Source organism: Heterocephalus glaber, unplaced genomic scaffold, assembly GCF_053883595.1.
Source record: "Heterocephalus glaber isolate CG9 unplaced genomic scaffold, H.glaber_assembly_v1.0 deba00001479, whole genome shotgun sequence".
NCBI lineage: Eukaryota > Metazoa > Chordata > Mammalia > Rodentia > Bathyergidae > Heterocephalus > Heterocephalus glaber.
Window position 1 is genome coordinate 12644994 of NW_028258316.1, and position 20386 is coordinate 12665379.

Below are 20386 nucleotides of genomic sequence, written 5' to 3' on the forward strand. Positions count from 1 at the left end.
GTTAAGATTCCAGAAACACAACAGAAGAACAAAGTTCTCCACGCAGTCAGAGAAAAGAAACAAATCACATACAAAGGAAAGCCCATCAGAACACAGCAGACTTCTCAACACAAACCATCAAGGCAAGAAGAGCTTGGAGTGACATATTCCAAGCCCTAAAAGAAAACAGTCTTCAACCCAGATTGATGTACCCTGCAAAACTATCTTTCAAAATTGATGGAGAAATAAGATACTTTCATGACAAAGAGCACCTTAGGAACTTCGTGAATACCAAACCAGCACTCCAAAGAATTTTACACAATATCCTAGGAACAGACTTTGAGGATCACAACCCCAGGAAGCAAAGCAGAATGAACCCATCTGGCATGACAAGAAATTCAAGGTAAAGGGGGAGAACCCAACGAAAAGAAAAAATCATGGCAATGACGTCAATACATTTCAGTTATAATCATCAATGTTAATGGTCTCAAGTCACCAATCAAAAGAAATAGACTGGCAGAATGGGTCAAGAAGCAAATTCCAACAATATGCTGCATACAAGAAACACACTTAATTCAAAAGGAAACTCACAGACTGAAAGTTAAAGGGTGGAAAATGATACTCCATGCAACAAGAACCCCCCCCCCAAAAAAGCAGGAGTAGCTATCCTCTTTGCAGATAAAGTCAATTTCAAACCAACACTGATTAAGAGAGACAAAGAAAGACACTACATCCTTGTAAAGGGAAGAATCCAAGAGGAAGAGATGACAATCATAAATATCTATGCACCAAACACTGCTGTGCTCAACTGTATAAAACAAATACTAATGGACATGAAAATGATATATGCACTAATACAAATGTAGTGGGGGACCTCCACACCCCACTGTCACAAATAGATAGATCAACTAGACAAAAAGTAAGTAATGAAATACTAGAACTCAAATGAACTCTTGAACAAATGAACTTAACAGATGTTTACAGAGTCTTCCACCCCACAAAATAATACACATTCTTCTCAGCTGCACATGGGTCATTCTCCTAAAGAGACTACATACTCATGTATAGAACATGTTTAAGTAAGTGCAAAGGAATTGAAGTTATCCCCTGTATATTGTCAGACCATAGTGCAATGAAATTGGAGATTCATAGCAAAAGAAACTGGAAAAACATCATAAACACGTGGAAATTGAACAACACACTTCTGAGTAACCAATGGGTCATAGAGGAAATTAATGAAGAAATCAAACAGTTCTTTCAATTAAATGACAATAACGATACAACATATCAGAATCTATGGGACACAATGAAAGCAGTCTTACCAGGGAAATTCATAGCAGTGAATACACATATTAGGGAAAACAGAACGAGCCCAATTAAACAACCTGATGCTGAACCTCAAGCTTCTAGAAAAAGAAGAGCTGGACAAACCCAAACTCATACAATGGAGGAAATTTTAAAGATCAGAGGAGAAATCAATGCAATGGAGACTATGAGAATGATACAAAAAATTCATGAAGCCAATAGTTGGTTCTTTGAATGAATCAACAAAATTGACAAACCCTTAGCCAACTTTATCAGAAAAAGGAAAGAAAAGGCCCGAATCCATGCAATTAAGAATCAAAAGGGTGAAATTACAACATACCCAGAAGAAATCCAGAGGATCACCACTACCAACTTCCAGAACCTATGTGCCAATAAGATGGAAAACACAGAAGAAATGGACAGATTCCTGGACACATATGAATTACCATAGTTGAACAGAGAAGCCCTAAAATGTTCTAAACAACCCAATATCAACCAATGAAATGGAAAACATAATAAAAACTTATTAACTAAGAAAATCCCAGGACCTGATGGCTTCACTGCTGAATTCTACAAAACATTTAGAGAGGAACTACTGCCACTGCTGTTTAAACTCTTCAGTGAAATTGAAAGGGAAGCAATACTCCCAAATTCAGTCCTGGAAGCAAGCATCACCTTGATCCCCAAAGCAGAGAAAGACCCAAACGAAAAGTAGAATTATAGACCAATCTCACTAATGAACATAGATGCAAAAATTCTTAATAAGATACTGACAAACAGAATGCAGAAGATCATCAAGAAGATCATACACCCTGATCAAGTGGGATTCATCTCAGGGATGCAGGGATGGTTCAATACACCCAAATCAATCAAGGTAATACACTATATCAATAGAGCCAAGGACAAAACTCATATGATTATCTCCATAGATGCAGAAAAAGCATTTGACAAAATCCAACATGCATTTATAATAAAAACCCTACAAAATATTGGAAGAGATGGTTTCTACCTCAAACTGATAGAAGCCATCTATGAAAAACCAACAGCCAATATCTTACTAAATGGTCAAAAATTGAAATCCTTCACACTAAAAGAGGAACAAGACAAGGGTGTCCACTATCACCACTCCTACTCAATATAGTTTTGGAAACATTAGCCATGGCAATTAGACAAGAGAAAGAAATAAAAGGAATAAAGATAGGAAATAAAGAAGTCAAATTGTCATTATTTGCAGATGACATGATACTCTATAGAGAAGACCCCAAGAACTCCACCAAAAGTCTTCTAGACTTAATAACCAAATTCAGTCAAGTAGCTGGTTGCAAGGTCAACACACAAAAATCAATAGCTTTCCTCTAAACGAATGACAGACCCACTGAGAGAGAAATAGGGCAAATAATTCCTTTCACAATAGCATCCAAAAAACTGAAATACCTAAGAATCAACCTAACAAATCAAAGACCTCTTCTCTGAAAACTATAGCACTCTGAAAAGAGAGATTGAAGATGATATCAGAAAATGGACAGACATCCCCTGCTCCTGGGTAGGAAGAATTAATATAGTGAAAATGGCCATACTTCCAAAACTGCTATATAGATTCAATGCAATTCCAATTGAGATCACAGCAGCATACTTCATGGACCTTGACAAAAGAATCCAAAAATTCACTTGGAACAAGTAGAGACCCAGAATAGCAAAAGCAATTCTAGGTAACAGAGACAATGGCAGGGCGTATCACAGTTTCCAACCTGCAACTATGCTACAAAGCTACTGTGATAAAAAAAAAAATCATGGTACTGGCAAAGAAACAGACTTGAGGACAAGTGGAACAGATTAGAAGATGCAGAAACAACGCCAGACACACTCAGCCATCTCATCTTCGATAAAGGAGTCAAACACCCTCACTGGAGGAAAGATAGCCTCTTTAATAAATGGTGCTGCAAAAATTGGGCTTCAACTTGCCAAAGATTAAAACTAGACCTGTATCTCTCACCATGCACTAAACTAAAATCAAAATGGATTAAAGATCTAACTATTAAAATAGAAACTCTGAACCAGTTGGAACAGAGGTTAGGTAGAACTCTTGCAGACATTGGTGTAGGAAAAGATTTTATGAAAAAAACCCTCAGTTGCCCATGAACTAGCACAAACAATCAACAAATGGGATCTCTTCTTATTAAAAGGCTTCTGCACAGCAGGAGAAACCACCAGCAGTGTGAAGAGACAACCCACAATGTGGGAAAAAATCTTCACCTGCTCTTCCTCAGACAAAGGTCTACTATCTCAAATCTATAAAGAACTGAAAAAGATCAGACCTCCCAAATTTAAAGACCCAATCCAAAAATGGGCATCTGAAATGAACAGACATTTCTCAGACAAAGAAGTAGAAATAGCAAATAAATACATGAAAAAATGTTCAAAATCACTGGTCATTCAAGAGATGCAAACGAAAATAACACTGAGATTCCACTTCACTCCAGAAAGATTGCTGCTATCATGAAATCCACCAATAACAAATGCTGGTGGGGCTGTGGGGAAAGAGGAACCCTGCTCCACTGTTGGTGGGAGTGTAGACTGGTGCAACCACTGTGGAAATCAGTATGGAGATACCTCAAAGAACTAGGACTGGAAGTCCCATTTGACCCCACTGTTTCCCTGCTGGGTATCTTCCCCAAAGAATTAAGAGAATCATACTACAGTGACATATGTGCTCCCATGTTCATAGCAACACAGTTTGTGATAGCTAAAACTTGGAAATAGCCCAAATGCCCATCAACTGGAGACTGGATAAAGAAAATATGGTTTTTTTAATAAAATCGAGTACTACTCAGCCATAAAAAAAATGAGAAATTAGAGATATCTCTAGCTAAATGGATGCACATTGAGGTGATAATCTTAAGTGAAATAAATAGGACACACATGTATAAATACCGAATAGTTTCTCTGGTGTGAGAAACTGAAAGTGTAAATAAGAACTAAAACATATAATAGGTAATGTGAAATAGGAAGAAAAGGGGCAAAGGGGAAGGAAGTGGGAGGGGTAGGGGAAAGGAAAGAAGTGAATGGAATTAATATGAGAAAATGGAAAAATGGAAACAAAATCTTTGTAAATAGGGAGGAATGGAGGAGTTGAAGGAGGGCTGGGCAAGGTTGAAAAATAAGAACCAAGAAAGACTATGTAAAGGTGCAAATTTCCAATGTTGTATGTCATTATATTGTATATCTAAAATGTACCCATGATTAGAATGAATAATCAATAATGTAAAATAGGAAGAAAATGTCCAAAGGGGTAGGGGTAGTGGGAGGGGCAGGGGAAAGGAAAGAAGGGGGAGGAAAAATGATGAGAAATGGAAAAAATGGAAATAAAGTCTTTGTAAATATGGAAGGGTGGAGGGGGTGAAGGGAGGGCTAAGAATGGGGAAAAAATAAGAAACAAGATGCATTATGTAAAGGTACCAGTACCCAATGAGAAATGTAAATGTCTTGTATACTTAAAAGGTACCAATAAAAGAATTTAAGAAAAAAAAGAATAGTGTCAGTCAAGAGAAGGACAGAGAGAGACAAATAATTCAAACTAGAACCTAAACAGGGACAAAGAAGGACAGAAATGAAGAACAAGAAGGGAGAGAGATAGAGAGAGAAAGAAAAGAAATATATATATGGTCTCCCTCAGGATATGTCTCTGCTGACCTGATAGACAATGTGGGCAGCATTGTACAGGTCTACGTCAATTAGTCTCAGCAAGACAGCTGTAGTCTACTGAGATTCAGGCTGATTTCTGGCTGCAAGGCCCAAGTTGAGCTCCCTGAATTCCTGCTGCATTGAACTCTGCAAGCTTCTACTGCAGGTTCCAGATGAGCTCCCCATTAGTGGGGAGTATTTATGGGAGGTGCTAATCCCACAACTTACCAACCACAGTGGTCCAGTGTGCCTTTATTACAGTGATTTTCTTCACTTTCCCAGTGGGATTCAATTTTCATTGCAGAACCTCAGAGAGGTCCTCTCTGTTTTTCACTTCTGCTCTATATTCTGGGCCTCATAACCATGGCCATTATGGCCCCCCAGCGCTGCTGCTGGCAACTGTGTGTGACAATTCTGGCTCCACCAGGTCTGTTATTGCCTGATTTCTTGATAGCAGCCATTCTTCATGGGGTCATGTGCATCTCTCCAATGACCAGTGATGTTGAACACTTTTTCTGTTTATTTACTGCTTTTACTTCTTTGTCTAAGAAATGTCCGCTCATTTCAGATCCTCATTTTTGTAAATTGTCTTTATATTTGGGGGTGGTTGATTTTTTTCAAGTTCTTTCTATATTCTAGATAGTAGTCCTTTGTCTGAGGAACAACTGCCAAAAAAAATTTCCCACATTGTAGGTTGTCTCTTAGCTCTGTTGGTGGTTTCTCATGCAGTGCAGAGGCTTTTTACTAAGATGAGATCCTAGTTGTTGATTCTTTGTGCTAGTTCCTGGGCTACTAGAGTTTTTGTTCATAGTCTTTTCCTATGCCAATGTCTTGAAGAGTTCTACCTAACTTATCTTCCAGCAAGTTTAGTATTTCTGTTTTCATATTTAGATCTTTAATCCACCTCAATCTGGGTTTAGTGCATGGTGAAAGATAGGGATCTCATTTTACTCTTTGGCAAGTTGAAATCCAGTTTTTTCAACACCATTTATTAAAGAGGCTATCTTTCATCCAGTGAAGATGGTTGGCTCCTTTGTCAAAGATGAGTTGGCTGAGTATGTCTCGAATTATTTCTGAATCTTGTAATCTATTCCACTGATCCTCAGGACAGTTTCTTTGCCAGGACCATGCTGCTTTTATCACACTGGCTTTGTAGTATGGTTTCAAGTTGAGGATTGTGATACCCCTGTCATGTCTCTGTTGCCTAGAATGGTTTTTGCCATTCTAGGTCTCTTCTTGTTTCAAATAAAATTTTTTGAGTTCTGTGATATATACTATTGGGATTTCAATCAGGATTGCATTGAATCTATATAGTAGTTTTGGAAGTATTGCTATTTTCACTATATTGGTTCTTGCTACACAGGAGCAAGGGATGTCTTTCCATTTTCTTGTATCCTCTTTGATTTCTTTTTTCAGAGTGTTGTAGTTTTCAATGTAGGGGTCTTTTGCTTCTTTTGATAGATTGGTTCCTAGATATTTCATTTTTTGGATACTATTGTGAAAGGAATTATTTCCCTAATTTCTCTCTCAGTGAGTCTGTTATTTGTGTACATGAAGGATATTGATTTTTTGTGTTGATATTGTATTCAGCTACTCTACTGAATCTCTATTAAGTCTAGAGTGTTTTGGCAAAGTTTTTGTGTATTCTATGTAGAGTTTAATGTCACTGGCAAATAATGACAGTTCAACTTCTTCCTTTCCTATCTTTATTCCACTTTTTCCAGTACTCAGAATCAAACTCAGGACCTTGCACTTGGGAGGCAGGCCCAGTGCCTCTGAGCTAAATCCCCAACCCTCTTTATTCTTTTTATTCCTTTCTCTTATCTAATTGCTTTGGCTAATGTTTGCAGACATATGTTGGACAGGAGTGGTGATAGTGGACATCCTTGTCTTATTCCTGATTTTCGTGTGAAAATTTCTAGTATTAGTATGATGTTGGCTGTTGGCTTTTCATAGCCTTTATCAGGTTGACATAAAGACCATCTATTCCAATTTTCTATGGGGATTTTTTTATTATGAATGGGACTGGATATTGTCAAATCTTATTTCTGCATCTATTTAGATGATCATATGATTTTTGTCCTTGACTCTGTTAATATAATGTATTACATTTATTGATTTACATATGTTGAACCATCTTTGCATCCCTGGGATAAATCTGACTTGGTCAGGGTGTATGATCTTCTTGATGACCCTCTGTATTCTGTTTGCCAGTATCTTATTGAGTATTTTTGCATCTAGGTTCATTAGGGAGATTGTCCTGCAGTTCTCTTTTTCAGTGGGGTCTTTCTCTGCTTTTGTAATCAAAGTAATGCTTGCTTCCAGGAATGAACTTTGGAGTATGGCTTCCCTTTCAATTTCATTAAAGAGTTTGAGAAGTTGTGAATTTAGCTCTTCCCTAAATTTTTGTGGAATTCAACAGTGAAGCCATCAGGAACTTGGCTTTTCCTTGTTGGTAAATTTTTAATTACATTTTCATTTTCACTGATTGAAATTAGTGTGTTCAGAATTTTTATACATTCTTCATTCAACTTTGGTAATTGATATGCATGTAGGAATCTGTCCATTTCTTCTGTGTTTTCCATTTTATTGGAGTAAGGATTCTCAAAGCAGATATTGATGATCCTCTGGATTTCAGCTGGATCTGTTGTGATTTTACACCTTTCATTCCTAATTGCATGAATTTGAGCCTTTTCTTTCCATTTCTTGATATGACTGGATCAGCGTTTGTCAATTTTATTTATTCCTTTGAAGAACCAACTCTTTGATTCGTTGATTTTTTTTGTATCATTCACTTAGTCTCCATTGCATTGATTTCTGCTTTGGTTTTTATAATTTCCTCCCTTGAATGAGCTTTGGGCCTGTGTTGCTCTTCTTATTCTAGGACCTTGAGGTTCAGCATTGGGTTGTTTATTTGAGCTCATTCTGTTTTCCTAGTTTGGGCATTTACTGTTATGAATATCCCTTGTAGAACTGCTTTCATTGTGTCCCATACCTTCCTGTATGTTATACTGGAATTATCATTTAATTGCAGAAACTGTCTAATTTATTCTTTAATTTTCTCTGTAAGCCATTGGTTGTTCAGGAGAGTGTTATACTATTTCCATGTATATGTGAAGTTCTTTTTGTTTCTTATACTATTAAGCTCCAATTTAATTTCACTATAGTTTGATAATATACAGATATAACTTCAATTCCTTTGCATTTTCTTAAACATGTTCTGTGAGCTAGCATGTGGTCTATTTTGGAAAATGACCTGTTTGTGTCTGAAAAGAATGTGTATTCTGATTTACTGGTGTGGAAAACTCTGTAAAAATCTGTTAAGTTCATTTGTTCAAGAGTTTGATTGAGGGGCCAGGGATTTAGCTCAGTGGTCTGGCCGCCTGCTGTGCAAGCTCAAGGACCCGAGTTCCATCCCCGGTACTGAAGAAAAGAAAAAAAAGAAAGAGTTTGATTGAGTTCTAGTGTTTATTTGTTTCTTTTCTGGCTGGTTGATCTACTTGTGACACTGGGGTACTGAGATACTCCACTACAATTGTTTTTTTGTTTGTTTTTTAATTCTTTTATTGATACATTTTAGGTATACAATACATTTACATTTCTCATTGAAAACTTGTACATTTACATGGTGTATCCTGGTTCTTATTGTTTCCCAATTCCCTGCACTCTGTTCACCCCTCCACCCTTCCCTATTTATAATGACTTTGTTTCCATGTTTTCCATTTCTCACAATTTTTCCATTCCCTTCTGTCCTTTTCCCTGCCCCTCCCACTTCCCCTACACCTTTGGACCTTTTCTTTCTATTTCACATTATCGATTATTCATTTTAATTATGGGTACTTTTTAGGAATACAGTATAATGACATTCATCATTGGAAATTTGCAACTTTATGTAATCTCTCTTGGTTCTTATTTTTCACCCTTGCCCAGCCCTCCCTTCAACCTCTCCATTCCTCCCTATTTACAAAGATTTTGTTTCTATTTTTCCATTTTCTCATATTAATTCCATACCTTTCTTTCCTTTCTCCAACCCCTCCCACTTCCTTCCCCTTTGCTCCTTTTCTTCCTATTTCACATTACCTATTATACATTTTAGTCCTTATTTACACTTTCAGTTTCTCACACCAGAGAAACTATTTGGTATTTATACATGTGTGTCCTATTTATTTCACTTAAGAGTATTGCCTCAATGTGCATCCATTTAGCTATAAATGTCTCTAATTTCTCATTTTTTATGGCTGAGTAGTACTCCATTTTATTTTTAAAAAACACATTTTCTTTATACGGTCTCTAGTTGATGGGCATTTGGGCTGTTTCCAAGTTTTAGTTATTACAAATTGTGCTTCTATGAGCATGGGTGCACATATATTGGTGTCGTATGATTCTTTTAATTCTTTGGGGAAGATACCAAGTAGGGGAAGAGCTGGGTCAAATGGGGCTTCCAATCCTAGTTCTTTGAGGTATCTCCATACTGATTTCCACAGTGCTTGCACCAGTCTACACTCCCACCAACAGTGGGGCAGGGTTCCTCTTTCCCCACAGCCCCACCAGCATTTGTAATTGGTTGATTTCATGATAACAGCGATTCTTTCTGGAGTGAGGTGGAATCTCAGCATTGTTTTCATTTGCATCTCTCGAATGACCAGTGATGTTGAACATTTTTTCATATATTTCTTTGCTATTTCTACTTCTTTCCTGAGAAATATCTGTTCATTACAGATGCCCATTTTCAGATTAGGTCTTTCAGTTTGGGAGGTCTGATCTTTTTATGGTCTTTATAGATTTGAGGTAGTAGGCTTTGTCAGAGGTACAGCAAGTGAAGATTTTTTTGCACATAGTGTGTTGCCTCTTCACACTGCTGGTGGTTTCTCTTGCTGTGTAGAAGCTTTTTAGTAAGAAGAGATCCCACTTGTTGATGGTTTGTGCTAGATCATGGGCAACTGAGGTTTTGTTCATAAAATCATTTCCTATACCAATGTCTTCAAAAGTTCTACCTAACCTCTGTTTCTGATGGTTTAGCATTTCTATTTTAATATTTACATCTTTAATCCCTTTCAATTTTAGTTTAGGGCATGCCAAGAGATACAGGTCTAGTTTTAATCTTTGGCAAGTTTAAACTCAATTTTTCCAGCACCATTTCTTAAAGAGGCTATCTTTTCTCCAGTGAGGGTGTTTGGCTCCTTTATCAAAAATGAGATGGCTGAGTGTGTCTGGAGTTGTTTCTGCATTTTCTAATCTGTTGCATTGGTCCTCAGGTCTCCTTATTTGCCAGTAACATGCTGGGTTCTTTACAGGAACTTCTGAGTTTAGTTTCAACTTGGGATTGTGATACCCTCTGCCATGTTTCTGTTACCTAGAATTGCTTTTGCTATTCTGGGTCTCTTCTTGTTCCAAATGAATTTTTGGATAGTTTTCTCAAGATCCAAGAAGTATGCTTCTGGGATCTCAATTGTGATTGCATTGAATCTATATAGCAGTTTGGGAAGCATGGCTATTATCACTATATTTATGCTTCCTATCCAGGAGCAGGGGATGTCTTTCAATTTTCTGATATCATCTTCAATCTCTCTTTTCAGAGTGTTATAGTTTTCAGAGAAGAGGTCTTTGATTTCTTTCATTAGGTTGATTCCTAGGTATTTCAGTTATTTGGATGCTACTGTGAAAAAAATTATTTGCCAAATTTCTCTCTCAGTGAGTTTGTTGTTCACGTAAAGGAAAGCTATTGATTTTTGTGTGTTGACCTTGTATCTAGCAACTTTACTGAATTTGGTTAAGTGTAGAAGACTTTTGGTGGAGTTCTTGGGGTCTTCTCTATACAGTATCATGTCATCTGCAAATAATGACAATTTGACTTCTTCATTTCCTATCTTTATTCCTTTTCTTTCTTTTCATCTAATAGCCATGGCTAATGTTTCCAAAACTGTATTGAATAGGAGTGGAGATAGTGAAGATCCTTATCTTGTTCCTGATTTTGGTGTGAAGGATTTCAGTTTATGAACATTTGGTATGATCCTGGCTGTTGGTTTTTAATAGATGCCTTTTATCAGTTTGAGGTAGAGACCATCTATTCCAATTTTTGTCAGGTTTTCATCATAAATCCATTTTGGATTTTGTCAAGTGCTTTTTCTGTGTCTTGGGAGATAATCATATGATTTTTGTCCTTGGCTCTATTGATATAGTTTATTACATTGATTGATTTGGGCATGTTGAACCATCCCTGCAGCCCTGGGATGAATCCCACTTGATCAGGGTATATGATCTTGATGATCTTCTGCATTCTACTTGTCAGTATCTCACTTAGGATTTTTGCATCTATGTTCATGAGTGAGATTGGCCTACAGTTCTCCTTTTTGTTTGGGTCTTTCTCTGCTTTGCTGATCAAGGTGATGCTTTCTTCAGGAATGAATATGGTAGTATTTCTTCTCTTTTATTTTCATTGAAGAGTTTAAACAGCAATGGCAGTAGTTCCTCTCTAAATGTCTTGTAGAATTCAGCAGCGAAGCCTTTGGAACCTGGGTTTTTTTTAGGTAATGTTTTTAATTATGTTTTCAATTGACTGATATTGGGTTGTTTACAATTTTTAGGTCTTCTTCATTCAACTTTAGTAATTCATATGTATCTAGGAATCTGTCCATTTCTTCTGTGTTTTCCATCTTATTGGCATATAGGTTGTGGAAGTTGTTATTGATGATCCTCTGGATTTCTTCTGGGTGTGTTGTAATTTCACCCTTCTCATTCCTAATTGCATGGATTTGGGCCTTTTCTTTCCTTTTTCTGATAAGGTTGGCTAAGGGTTTGTCAATTTTGTTGATTCTTATGAAGAACCAACTATTGGCTTCATGAATTTTCTGTATCATTCTCTTAGTCTCCATTGAAATGATTTCTCCTCTGATCTTTATAATTTCCTCCCTTGTATGAGCTTTGGGTTTGTTCTGCTCCTCTTTTTCCAGAAGCTTGAGGTTCAGCATCAGGTTGTTTAATTGGGCTTGTTCTGTTTTCCTAATATGCATATTCACTGCTATGAATTTCCCTCATAAGACTGCTTTCATTGTGTCCCATAGATTCTGATATGTTGTATTGTTCTTGTCATTTAATTGAAGGAACTATCTGATTTCTTCTTTAATTTCCTCTGTGACCCATTGGTTATTCAGAAGTGTGTTGTTCAATTTCCATGTGTTTATGAAATTTTCAGGGTTCTTTTGCTATGGATCTCCAATTTCATCACACTAGAGTCTGATGATACACAGGGGATGACTTAATTTCTTTGCATTTACTCAATCATGTTCTATGAGCTAGCTTGTGTTCTATTTTGGAGAATGACCTGTGGGCAGTCAAAAAGAATGTGTATTCTCCTTTTCTTGGATGGAACACTCTGTAAACATCTATTAAGTCCATTTGTGCAATAGCTTCGTTCAGTTCTAAAATTTCATTCTTAATTTTTTGTCTAGATGATCTGTCTATTTGTGATAGTGTGATATTGAAATTCCCCACTACAATTGTATTAGTGCTTATTGGGTTTTTCATGTCCCTTAATATTTGTTTTGTATAGTTGGGGGCATTTGTATTTGGAGAATATATATTTATGATTGTCTTCTCTTTCTCTTGGATTCTTCCTTTTACAAAGATGTAGTGACCTTCTTTGTCTCTCTCAATTAGTTTTGGTTTGAAGTTTACATTGTCTGCAAATAAGATTGCTACCCCTGCTCTTATCAGGGTTCCTGTTACATGGAGAACTGCTCTCCACCCTTTTACTTTTAGCCCATGAATTTCTTTTTTAAACAAATGTTATCCTAGTATATAGCACATTATTGGATTTTGCTTCGGAATCCATTCTGCCCATCTATTTGTTTTCATGGGTGAATTGAGGCCGTTAACATTGATGGTTATCACTGATATGTATTAATTTATCCTTGTCATGATGTTTTCCTGTTGGTGGTTGTTTCATTTTTTATTTTCCCCCCTTTTTCTTTAATTTCTTTCCTTGCCTGATAGCTTCACTCTGTTAGGCCTCATGGAGTTGTGGACCCTCATATTTTTTCTAAGATATTATTTAGAATTTTTTGGAGTGCTGGTTTGGGATTCATGAAGTTTCTGCAGTGTTCTTTGTCATGGTAGTATCTTATTTCCCCATCAATTTTGAAAGATAGCTTTGCAGTATACATCAATCTAGGTTGGAGGTGATTTTCTTTTAGGGCCTGAAATACTTCACCCCATGCTCTCCTTGATTTCAGGGTTTGTATTGAAAAGCTTGCTGTGTTTCTGATGGGCTTTCCTTTATATGTGATTTGTTTCTTTTCTCTAATTGCTTGCAGTATTTTTTTCTTCTGTTGGGTTTCTGGGATCTTGAGTACTATATGCCTAAGTATAGATTTCTTTTTATCATGGCTAGTTGGACTCCCTTATGCCTCACTTATCTGGATGTCAAATTCTTTTCCTCTACTTGGGAAGTTTTCTGTCATTACTTCTGTGAACAGGTTTTTTTTCATAGTTTATCCTGTTTTTTCATGGACTTCTATCAGGCTTATGTTATTCTTCTTTGCATCATTTAACAACTGCTGATTGATTTCTCATATTCCCTTATTATTTTCAAGAAATCTCTTTTCATAGTAATTAACTGCAATCCTGTTTCTATATCTGATACTCTGTCTTCACATTGCCTCATTTTGCTGTGAATACTTTCAATAGAGTTTTAATCTCCTAGATATCTGTTTGAGTCTGTTTCATGCATTCCATTATTTTACTATGTTTGGCATTCATGGTTTCCACTTCTGTCCTATGCTGGGCATTCATGGCTTCCATCATGGTCCTGAACTTATCTATTCTTTTATCTGTTTCTGTTCTGGAGTCTCTAATCATGTCTTTCATTCTGCTCACCATCTCTGTGAGTAACTTAGAAATTATTTGTTTTGAATGTTTCTAGAGCCTCATTCATCTATTATGTAACTGCCTGTGGTGTCACTTCAGGGTGTGTTGGTGGTTGATTATAAGATTTTATTACCTCATTTCCACCAGAATTTGCCTTTGGTGAGCTGGACTTCTGAGTTTGTGCCTTGCTTAGGTGTTTCCACATTTTTATTTTTGTTGATGGTGCTGTTTTTGTTTTAAATCTTGGGTTGATGCTCCAATATTGCTTATTTTGAGTATCTTTGTTGCTTATATTTAGAACCCTCATGAAATGATTACTTCTCAGAGGTGTCTTCCAGGTATAGCAGTTCTTTAGGTTTTGAGTCTCTAATGACTCTTAGGCAATCTCATGTTCAGAATCCCAGGAAGTACAACTGATTAGATCAATCACAACACCTTAGCCCAAGTGATGCAATCAGCAACAACAGTAGCATCAAACACAGCTTAGACAATGACAGCTTGTGGTAGCTATTAATTTGTCACCTTTAACCATGTTAACTAGATCATAACCAAGGTCCACCCCATAATATGTTTCTAGTAAATAAACCCTTCAATATAGCAAACGTATCCTTCATGATGAGTACATTAAAAGAGTGGGTAATGGAGGGATAAAGAGATAAAAGGAGAGGGAAATATTAGAAATGAGGTTAGAGGACATAGGAAGATCACATAAAGTTTGGGAAACTGTTGAAGATGAGAAAAAGAGTGAAGGAACAAAGACAAGAACAGAAAAAATGAATAGCTATAGGGCAGATAGAAGCTGTATATATCACCTTCCTATAAAAATGACAATTGAGAAAAGGAAAGAAGGGCTAGGGATTTAGCTCAGTGGTTCTGGCACCTGCCTCACAAGTGCAAGGTTCCAAGTTCGATCCCTGGTACCAAAAAAAAAAAGAAAGAAAGAAAAGAAAAGAGAAAAGGAAAGAAAGAGAAAAAGATCCAAAATATAACAGGAACAAGAACAAAAGGGGAGAGAAATGCAGAACCAGAAGGGAGAGGAAAAGAAGAAAAGGAAAAAAGGGCCCCCTTCAGTGTATGTCTCTGTTGTTGAAATAGACAACATGAGCAGGAGTGTGCACATCTAAGATGATTAGTGTCAGCAAGCCAGTTGTAGCCCACTGAGATTCAGGCTGATCTCTGGCTCCAAGGCCCAAGTTGAGTTCCCTGACCTCCTGCAGGATTGAGCTCTGCAAGGTACTACTGCAGGTTTCAGCTTCAATGCCCTTAAAGTGAGTTTGGGTTCCAAGGGGAGGTGCTGATGCCAACAACTTACCAACCACGGTGGTCCAGAGGTCTTTTAATGCAGAGATTTACTTTACTTTCCCAGTGGGCTTCAGTTTTCATCAAGAATCCTTAGAGATGCCCTATCTCTTTTTTTCACCTCTGTTCTATGTTCTGGGGGTAATAATCCTTACCTTCATGGTCCTGGGCACCTCTGTAGTGCTGATCTAAATATCAGCCCTGCTGCACAGCTGTCTGTGGATATAAAACTCTGTATGAAGAAGCCAGGGCAATGGGGGGTTCTCCTGGGTTCTCTAAGCCATAGTGCCAGGTGTTGACTGGTGAGATAGTCTATATTTTTAATAACTGTGTGAAGTACATGCAGCTATTCAATTTAAAAATTTTGATCCAGCTATATTGCTCTTCCCCAAAAGAATTAATGTCAGCATATCACAAAGGTACTTGAACATCCAAGTTTATAGCAGCAGAGTTCACAGTAGCAAAACTATGGAAACAGTCTAGGTGACCACCAACACATGAATGAAGAAATGTGGTATATATATGCAATGGAATATTCCTCTGCCAGGAATAAAAATTAAATGGCATTAAGCAAAATCATCCATGATCAGAAAGTCAAATATCATTTTTTCATTCCTAAGTATAACCTCAAAAATAGGAGAAGATAAAAAGAGAGAGATAATAGCAAAGTAGAAAGCCTATTACCAGAGGATGGGTATTAGCAGAAGGGAGTGGATAAAAACAAAGCATACTATATACCTGTACATGTGCCAAAATGAAACCCATTATTCTGTCTGACGTATGTACTAATAGACTTTTTGGAAGGAAAAAATCCCATCTAGGAAATAATATACATCCCCCTCCACTGAGGAGAGTATGTAACCTAGGTAACCTAGATGTTAGATAATGTAGCAGATGTCTCCAAAAGTAAATTCCATGAATTCTGAAATTTGAGATTCAGAAGGAACTGGATGAGATTCCTGTAGAAACCACTCTGACACACAAAGAAGGAGCAACTCAGCTTTAATGCCATTGGCTCTGCAAGTGACTCCTCTCCATCTCAAGAGCCCCAAATAAAAGTTTGTTCTTCTTTATATACCATCTTTTACATTTACAAGGCTTAATTTCATTGGAATTTTCCTGGGAATATAGCAACCAGGATTTACACAAAGAGAACGAAGGTAGCAAGCCAAAGAGCTCTCTCACAGGACTTTCTGAGTCCATTATTCTCCTTGGTGATGGATTACAGTAGTCATGGTCACTCAGGTCTATTTCACAAAGAGCCTAGTTACATAGTTAATCCATAGTTACACAATTCCATACACAGAGGTGATTTCCTCTCTGAAGAGGTGATAGGTAGTTATCTGTCACAAATAGCCAAGAATGATACTCAAAATATTTTACTTCATTAATGATTGAAAAAATAGGAAATAAAAACACAATGAGATATAACTTGCCATACACTACAACTGGAAAATATTAAAATTCTGTTTTGTTACCAAGTTTTATTTAAGTAAAATAATGGGAACACTCATATGCATGAACAAGAAGTTTAAATTAGTATAGTTTTCTTTTAATTAACTACTGTTTTTAGAGCAGCCTTATATTCATTGAGAATTTAGACAAGAAGTGTGCATATAGGCCTTCAACTTCCCACCATTTCTGCTAAGAACATCTTAGATTGGTGGAGTGAATTTGATAGAGTTGAGCCAATATTGGTATATTTTCATAAACTACAGATCATGGTTTTCATTAGAAGCAACTCTTTGTGCTATATACACATTTTATTGTTCTTCTGCTTGAGTGATTTTCACAAATACATGATGTCAGACATCCATTGTTACAGCATCATACAGCATAATTTTCTGCTCTAAATATCCTCTTTGCTCTACCTATTCTTCCTTTCCCCTCACCTACACCAAACGCTTAAGAACCACTGATCTCATTATTGCTATCATTTTACACTGTTCTATGATGTGATATAAATGGAATCATATTGTATGTACACCTTTCAGGATGGTATCTTAGTATAATCATGTTGAAGGAAAGTTTCCTCTGGTTATACAGTTTGAAAAATCTCATTTACACAATGCATGTATTTGTGTGTAGTAGAATGTTTGTAGCAGCTTTGCTCATTATGGCAAAATGCTGAAAGGAAAAGAAAGATGAAGAAAGTGGGAGAGAGAGAACAGAAAAAGAAAGAAGGAAAGAAAGGAAGAGAGGGAGAGAGGAAGAAAGAGAGAAGAAAAGGAAAATGGTGGTTGAAAACACAGCACATAAATGTGATATAGTCTCTCAGGAGAATTAAAAATATAGATGGATTTCACAAGATAGGTAGAAGACACCAAGAACAAAATGTACCAAAATAAAAATAGTCTTCATTCAATTATCTATGGTTCTGGAGAAAAGATAGAAGAATCAATGTAGAAGTGTTTAAAAATCAAATAAAAAGTGCAGGAATATTAAAAATATCATGAGGCCAGGGATTCAGCTCAGTGGTGCTGCCACCTGCCTCACAAGCCCAAGGTCCCAAATTCAATCCCCGGTACCAAAATAAAACCTCATGACCCCAAGTATATTGTTATTATTTAGAACTAGAGAATTTTAATGAGTATTTCTTTTAATATTATACTTTACATCAGATCTCATTTCCTTTTTTTAATCTCATTTCTTATATATGAGCACATACACATTTAAAGCTACACCACAATATCTATATACATATATATTTAATTTATATGTTATAAAAATCATTTTTTTGTATTTTTTCAATGTTTTAATTTTCACATTAAATGTGAATTTCCAATAAAATGAGTAAAAATACTGCTAAATTTTAAAACGTTAAAGTGGCATTAGGACCTTTACAGCACCTACATTAATATTGAATTTCACTTCCACTAAATATTACTAGCTTCATACCATTTGGCTAGTTTCTAAAGCTCTCTTAAATATGAATTTCCTTCTGTATAACAAATGCAACACTTAAAGAAATTGCAATGTTACAGAAATCAGCAGTTTCAGTAATCAACTCAGAGCAATAAAGTTAAATTTCTTTCCTTGAACACAAGCAATTTCTCAAACACTAAAGAAAAACACCGTACTATTCCACATAGAAACATGGGAAACCACATTTATGTAGTGGGTCAGGAAAGTATCCTCTTTTCATTTCAAAATAAATACAGTTGCATTAGTTCTACTTAAATTTGGCTAGAACTCAGTTCAGGTTGCCTGGACATCTTGTGTCCGGGCCATTATTCAGCCCACTCCCACAGAACGGACTAATCACCTATAATCTTTGCACCACGTGGATGGTCACTAAAAATCTCCGCACTCACTGTTATGCCTCATACTTACTTCAACTCTAGGACCTAGAGGGCTCTAATCAATTTCCTGTTCACAATTTAGGATGTGCATCTGACCTGTGGACCTGCTTTTTCCAGGAAGACATCTCATTACAGTTTGTGAAACAGTTTGGGTCACTTCAAGAGCATAAAAATAATTGTGTGCCTAGCCTGTATCCTATGAACACAATAGAAATGTTTTCAAAAAATATATAGAAAATTTAAAACTACTGGGGACGGGAAGAGAAAAAGGGAAGGGGAAAGGTTGGTCAATGGGTACTAAGTCCCAGTTAGGCAAAATAAATTCTGGTCCTTTATTGATTGCACACAATGACAAAATACTATATATTTCTAAAAGGCTAAAAAATATTTCTGATTTTTTCACACAAATAAGCACTAAATGTCTGAGAAAATGTGCCTTCCTGAATATTATGCACTGTATATATGTATGGAAACATCACATGGAAACCAATAAATGTGTACCAGTTTGACATGGTAATTAGTAGTAGCAGAAAAGGAAAATTTAAAAAGAAAGACCACATTTCCAATTAAAGTTACTAACAAAAATAAATTTGAAGTACACTACAAAATTTAAAAAAAATCATGAAGCTGGCATAGAATTCTTTATTGTATTGAGAATGGAAAAAACAGATTTGCTAAAATGATGATGGAAAAATATTCAATGAAAAAGTCTAAGTGATAGCTAGAGAATTTTAACATATTTGTAGACAAAGACACTGTGTAAAAGGAAAATGTACAGGTATATCTACAAAAATATTTCCACAAGACAAGGTCAAAAAGACAATTAAGCAGAGACAAAAGCTATATTTGAGAAAGAAAATATTGTGCCACATCAAGACTCACTAGGAAACACGAATGCATCAGGAAAGGACATATGCATGTGATTGAAGTGGTCTCAAATTGATTAATAGAAAATGCTGATCATGCTGAAGATATTCCTCTGCTGAGTAGATTTTTAAGAGCTCTTTTCATATCCCGATTCCTCAGACTGTAGATAAAGGGATTGACCATGGGTGTGACCACATTATACAACACAGTTATAATAATATCCTTGTCATTAGTGTCACTGTAAGAAGGCAAAAAGTAGATCCCAATAATTCCTCCATAGTACAGAGAAACCACACAGAGGTGAGAGCCACATGTGGACAAAGCTTTGCAGATTCCCTTGAATGAGGAAGCTCTAAGAATAGTGGCCCCAATGTGCCCATAAGACACCAGAATGCAAATGAATGGCAGGGTTATGACCACGGATCCCGCCATAAGGATGACCATCTGATTGATGGTGGTGTCTGAACTGGACACCTTGAGCAAGACAGAGAGATCACAGAAATAGTGGTGGAGAATGTTGCCTCTAGCAAAAGAGAGAGAGGATAAGAGGATGGTGTGCAAAAGGGCATTGGCAAAGGATAACACCCAGGATATGATTACTAGTAGGAAGCAGAGTCTCTGGCTCATGATGGTGGTATAATGTAGGGGGTGACAGATGGCCACGTACCTGTCATAGGCCATTGAGGTAAGAAGAAAGTTGTCGATATCTGCAAACAATGCGAAAAAATATGACTGGGAAATGCAAGCAGCATAAGAGATGGATTGGCTATGAGTCAGCATATTCATGAGCATCTTTGGAGCTGTGACTGATGAGAAAGAGATGTCAGTGAGAGCCAAGTGGCTGAGGAAGAAGTACATGGGGGTGTGGAGGTGGGAGTCCAGCCTGATGAGCAGGATGATGAGCAGGTTCCCCAGCACTGTGGTCAGGTACAGGACCAGGAACAGGGCATAGTACATGCCTTGCTCTTCCAGCCGGATGGGCAGTCCTAAGAGGATGAATTCAGACACTATGCTGTGATTATGCTTGTTCATATTCTTCTTCCTCTCCTCTTTTATTCTGGACATGAAAAGGAAGGTGAAAATGTGAA

The 20386-nt window shown here is 36.8% G+C and overlaps 2 protein-coding genes across 2 annotated transcripts in view; both read right to left on the reverse strand.

Annotated features, from left to right (window-relative positions):
- LOC101722068 (olfactory receptor 1J21-like) overlaps window positions 1–20386 on the reverse strand; it is a 77797-nt gene that overhangs the window by 27481 nt on the left and 29930 nt on the right. The window lies entirely within an intron of this gene.
- On the reverse strand, window positions 19068–20353 carry LOC101722425 (olfactory receptor 1J21-like). Its single transcript, XM_004849637.2, has one exon. It carries the CDS (start codon window positions 20328–20330, stop codon window positions 19392–19394), a length of 939 nt encoding a protein of 312 aa, XP_004849694.1. The 5' UTR covers window positions 20331–20353; the 3' UTR covers window positions 19068–19391.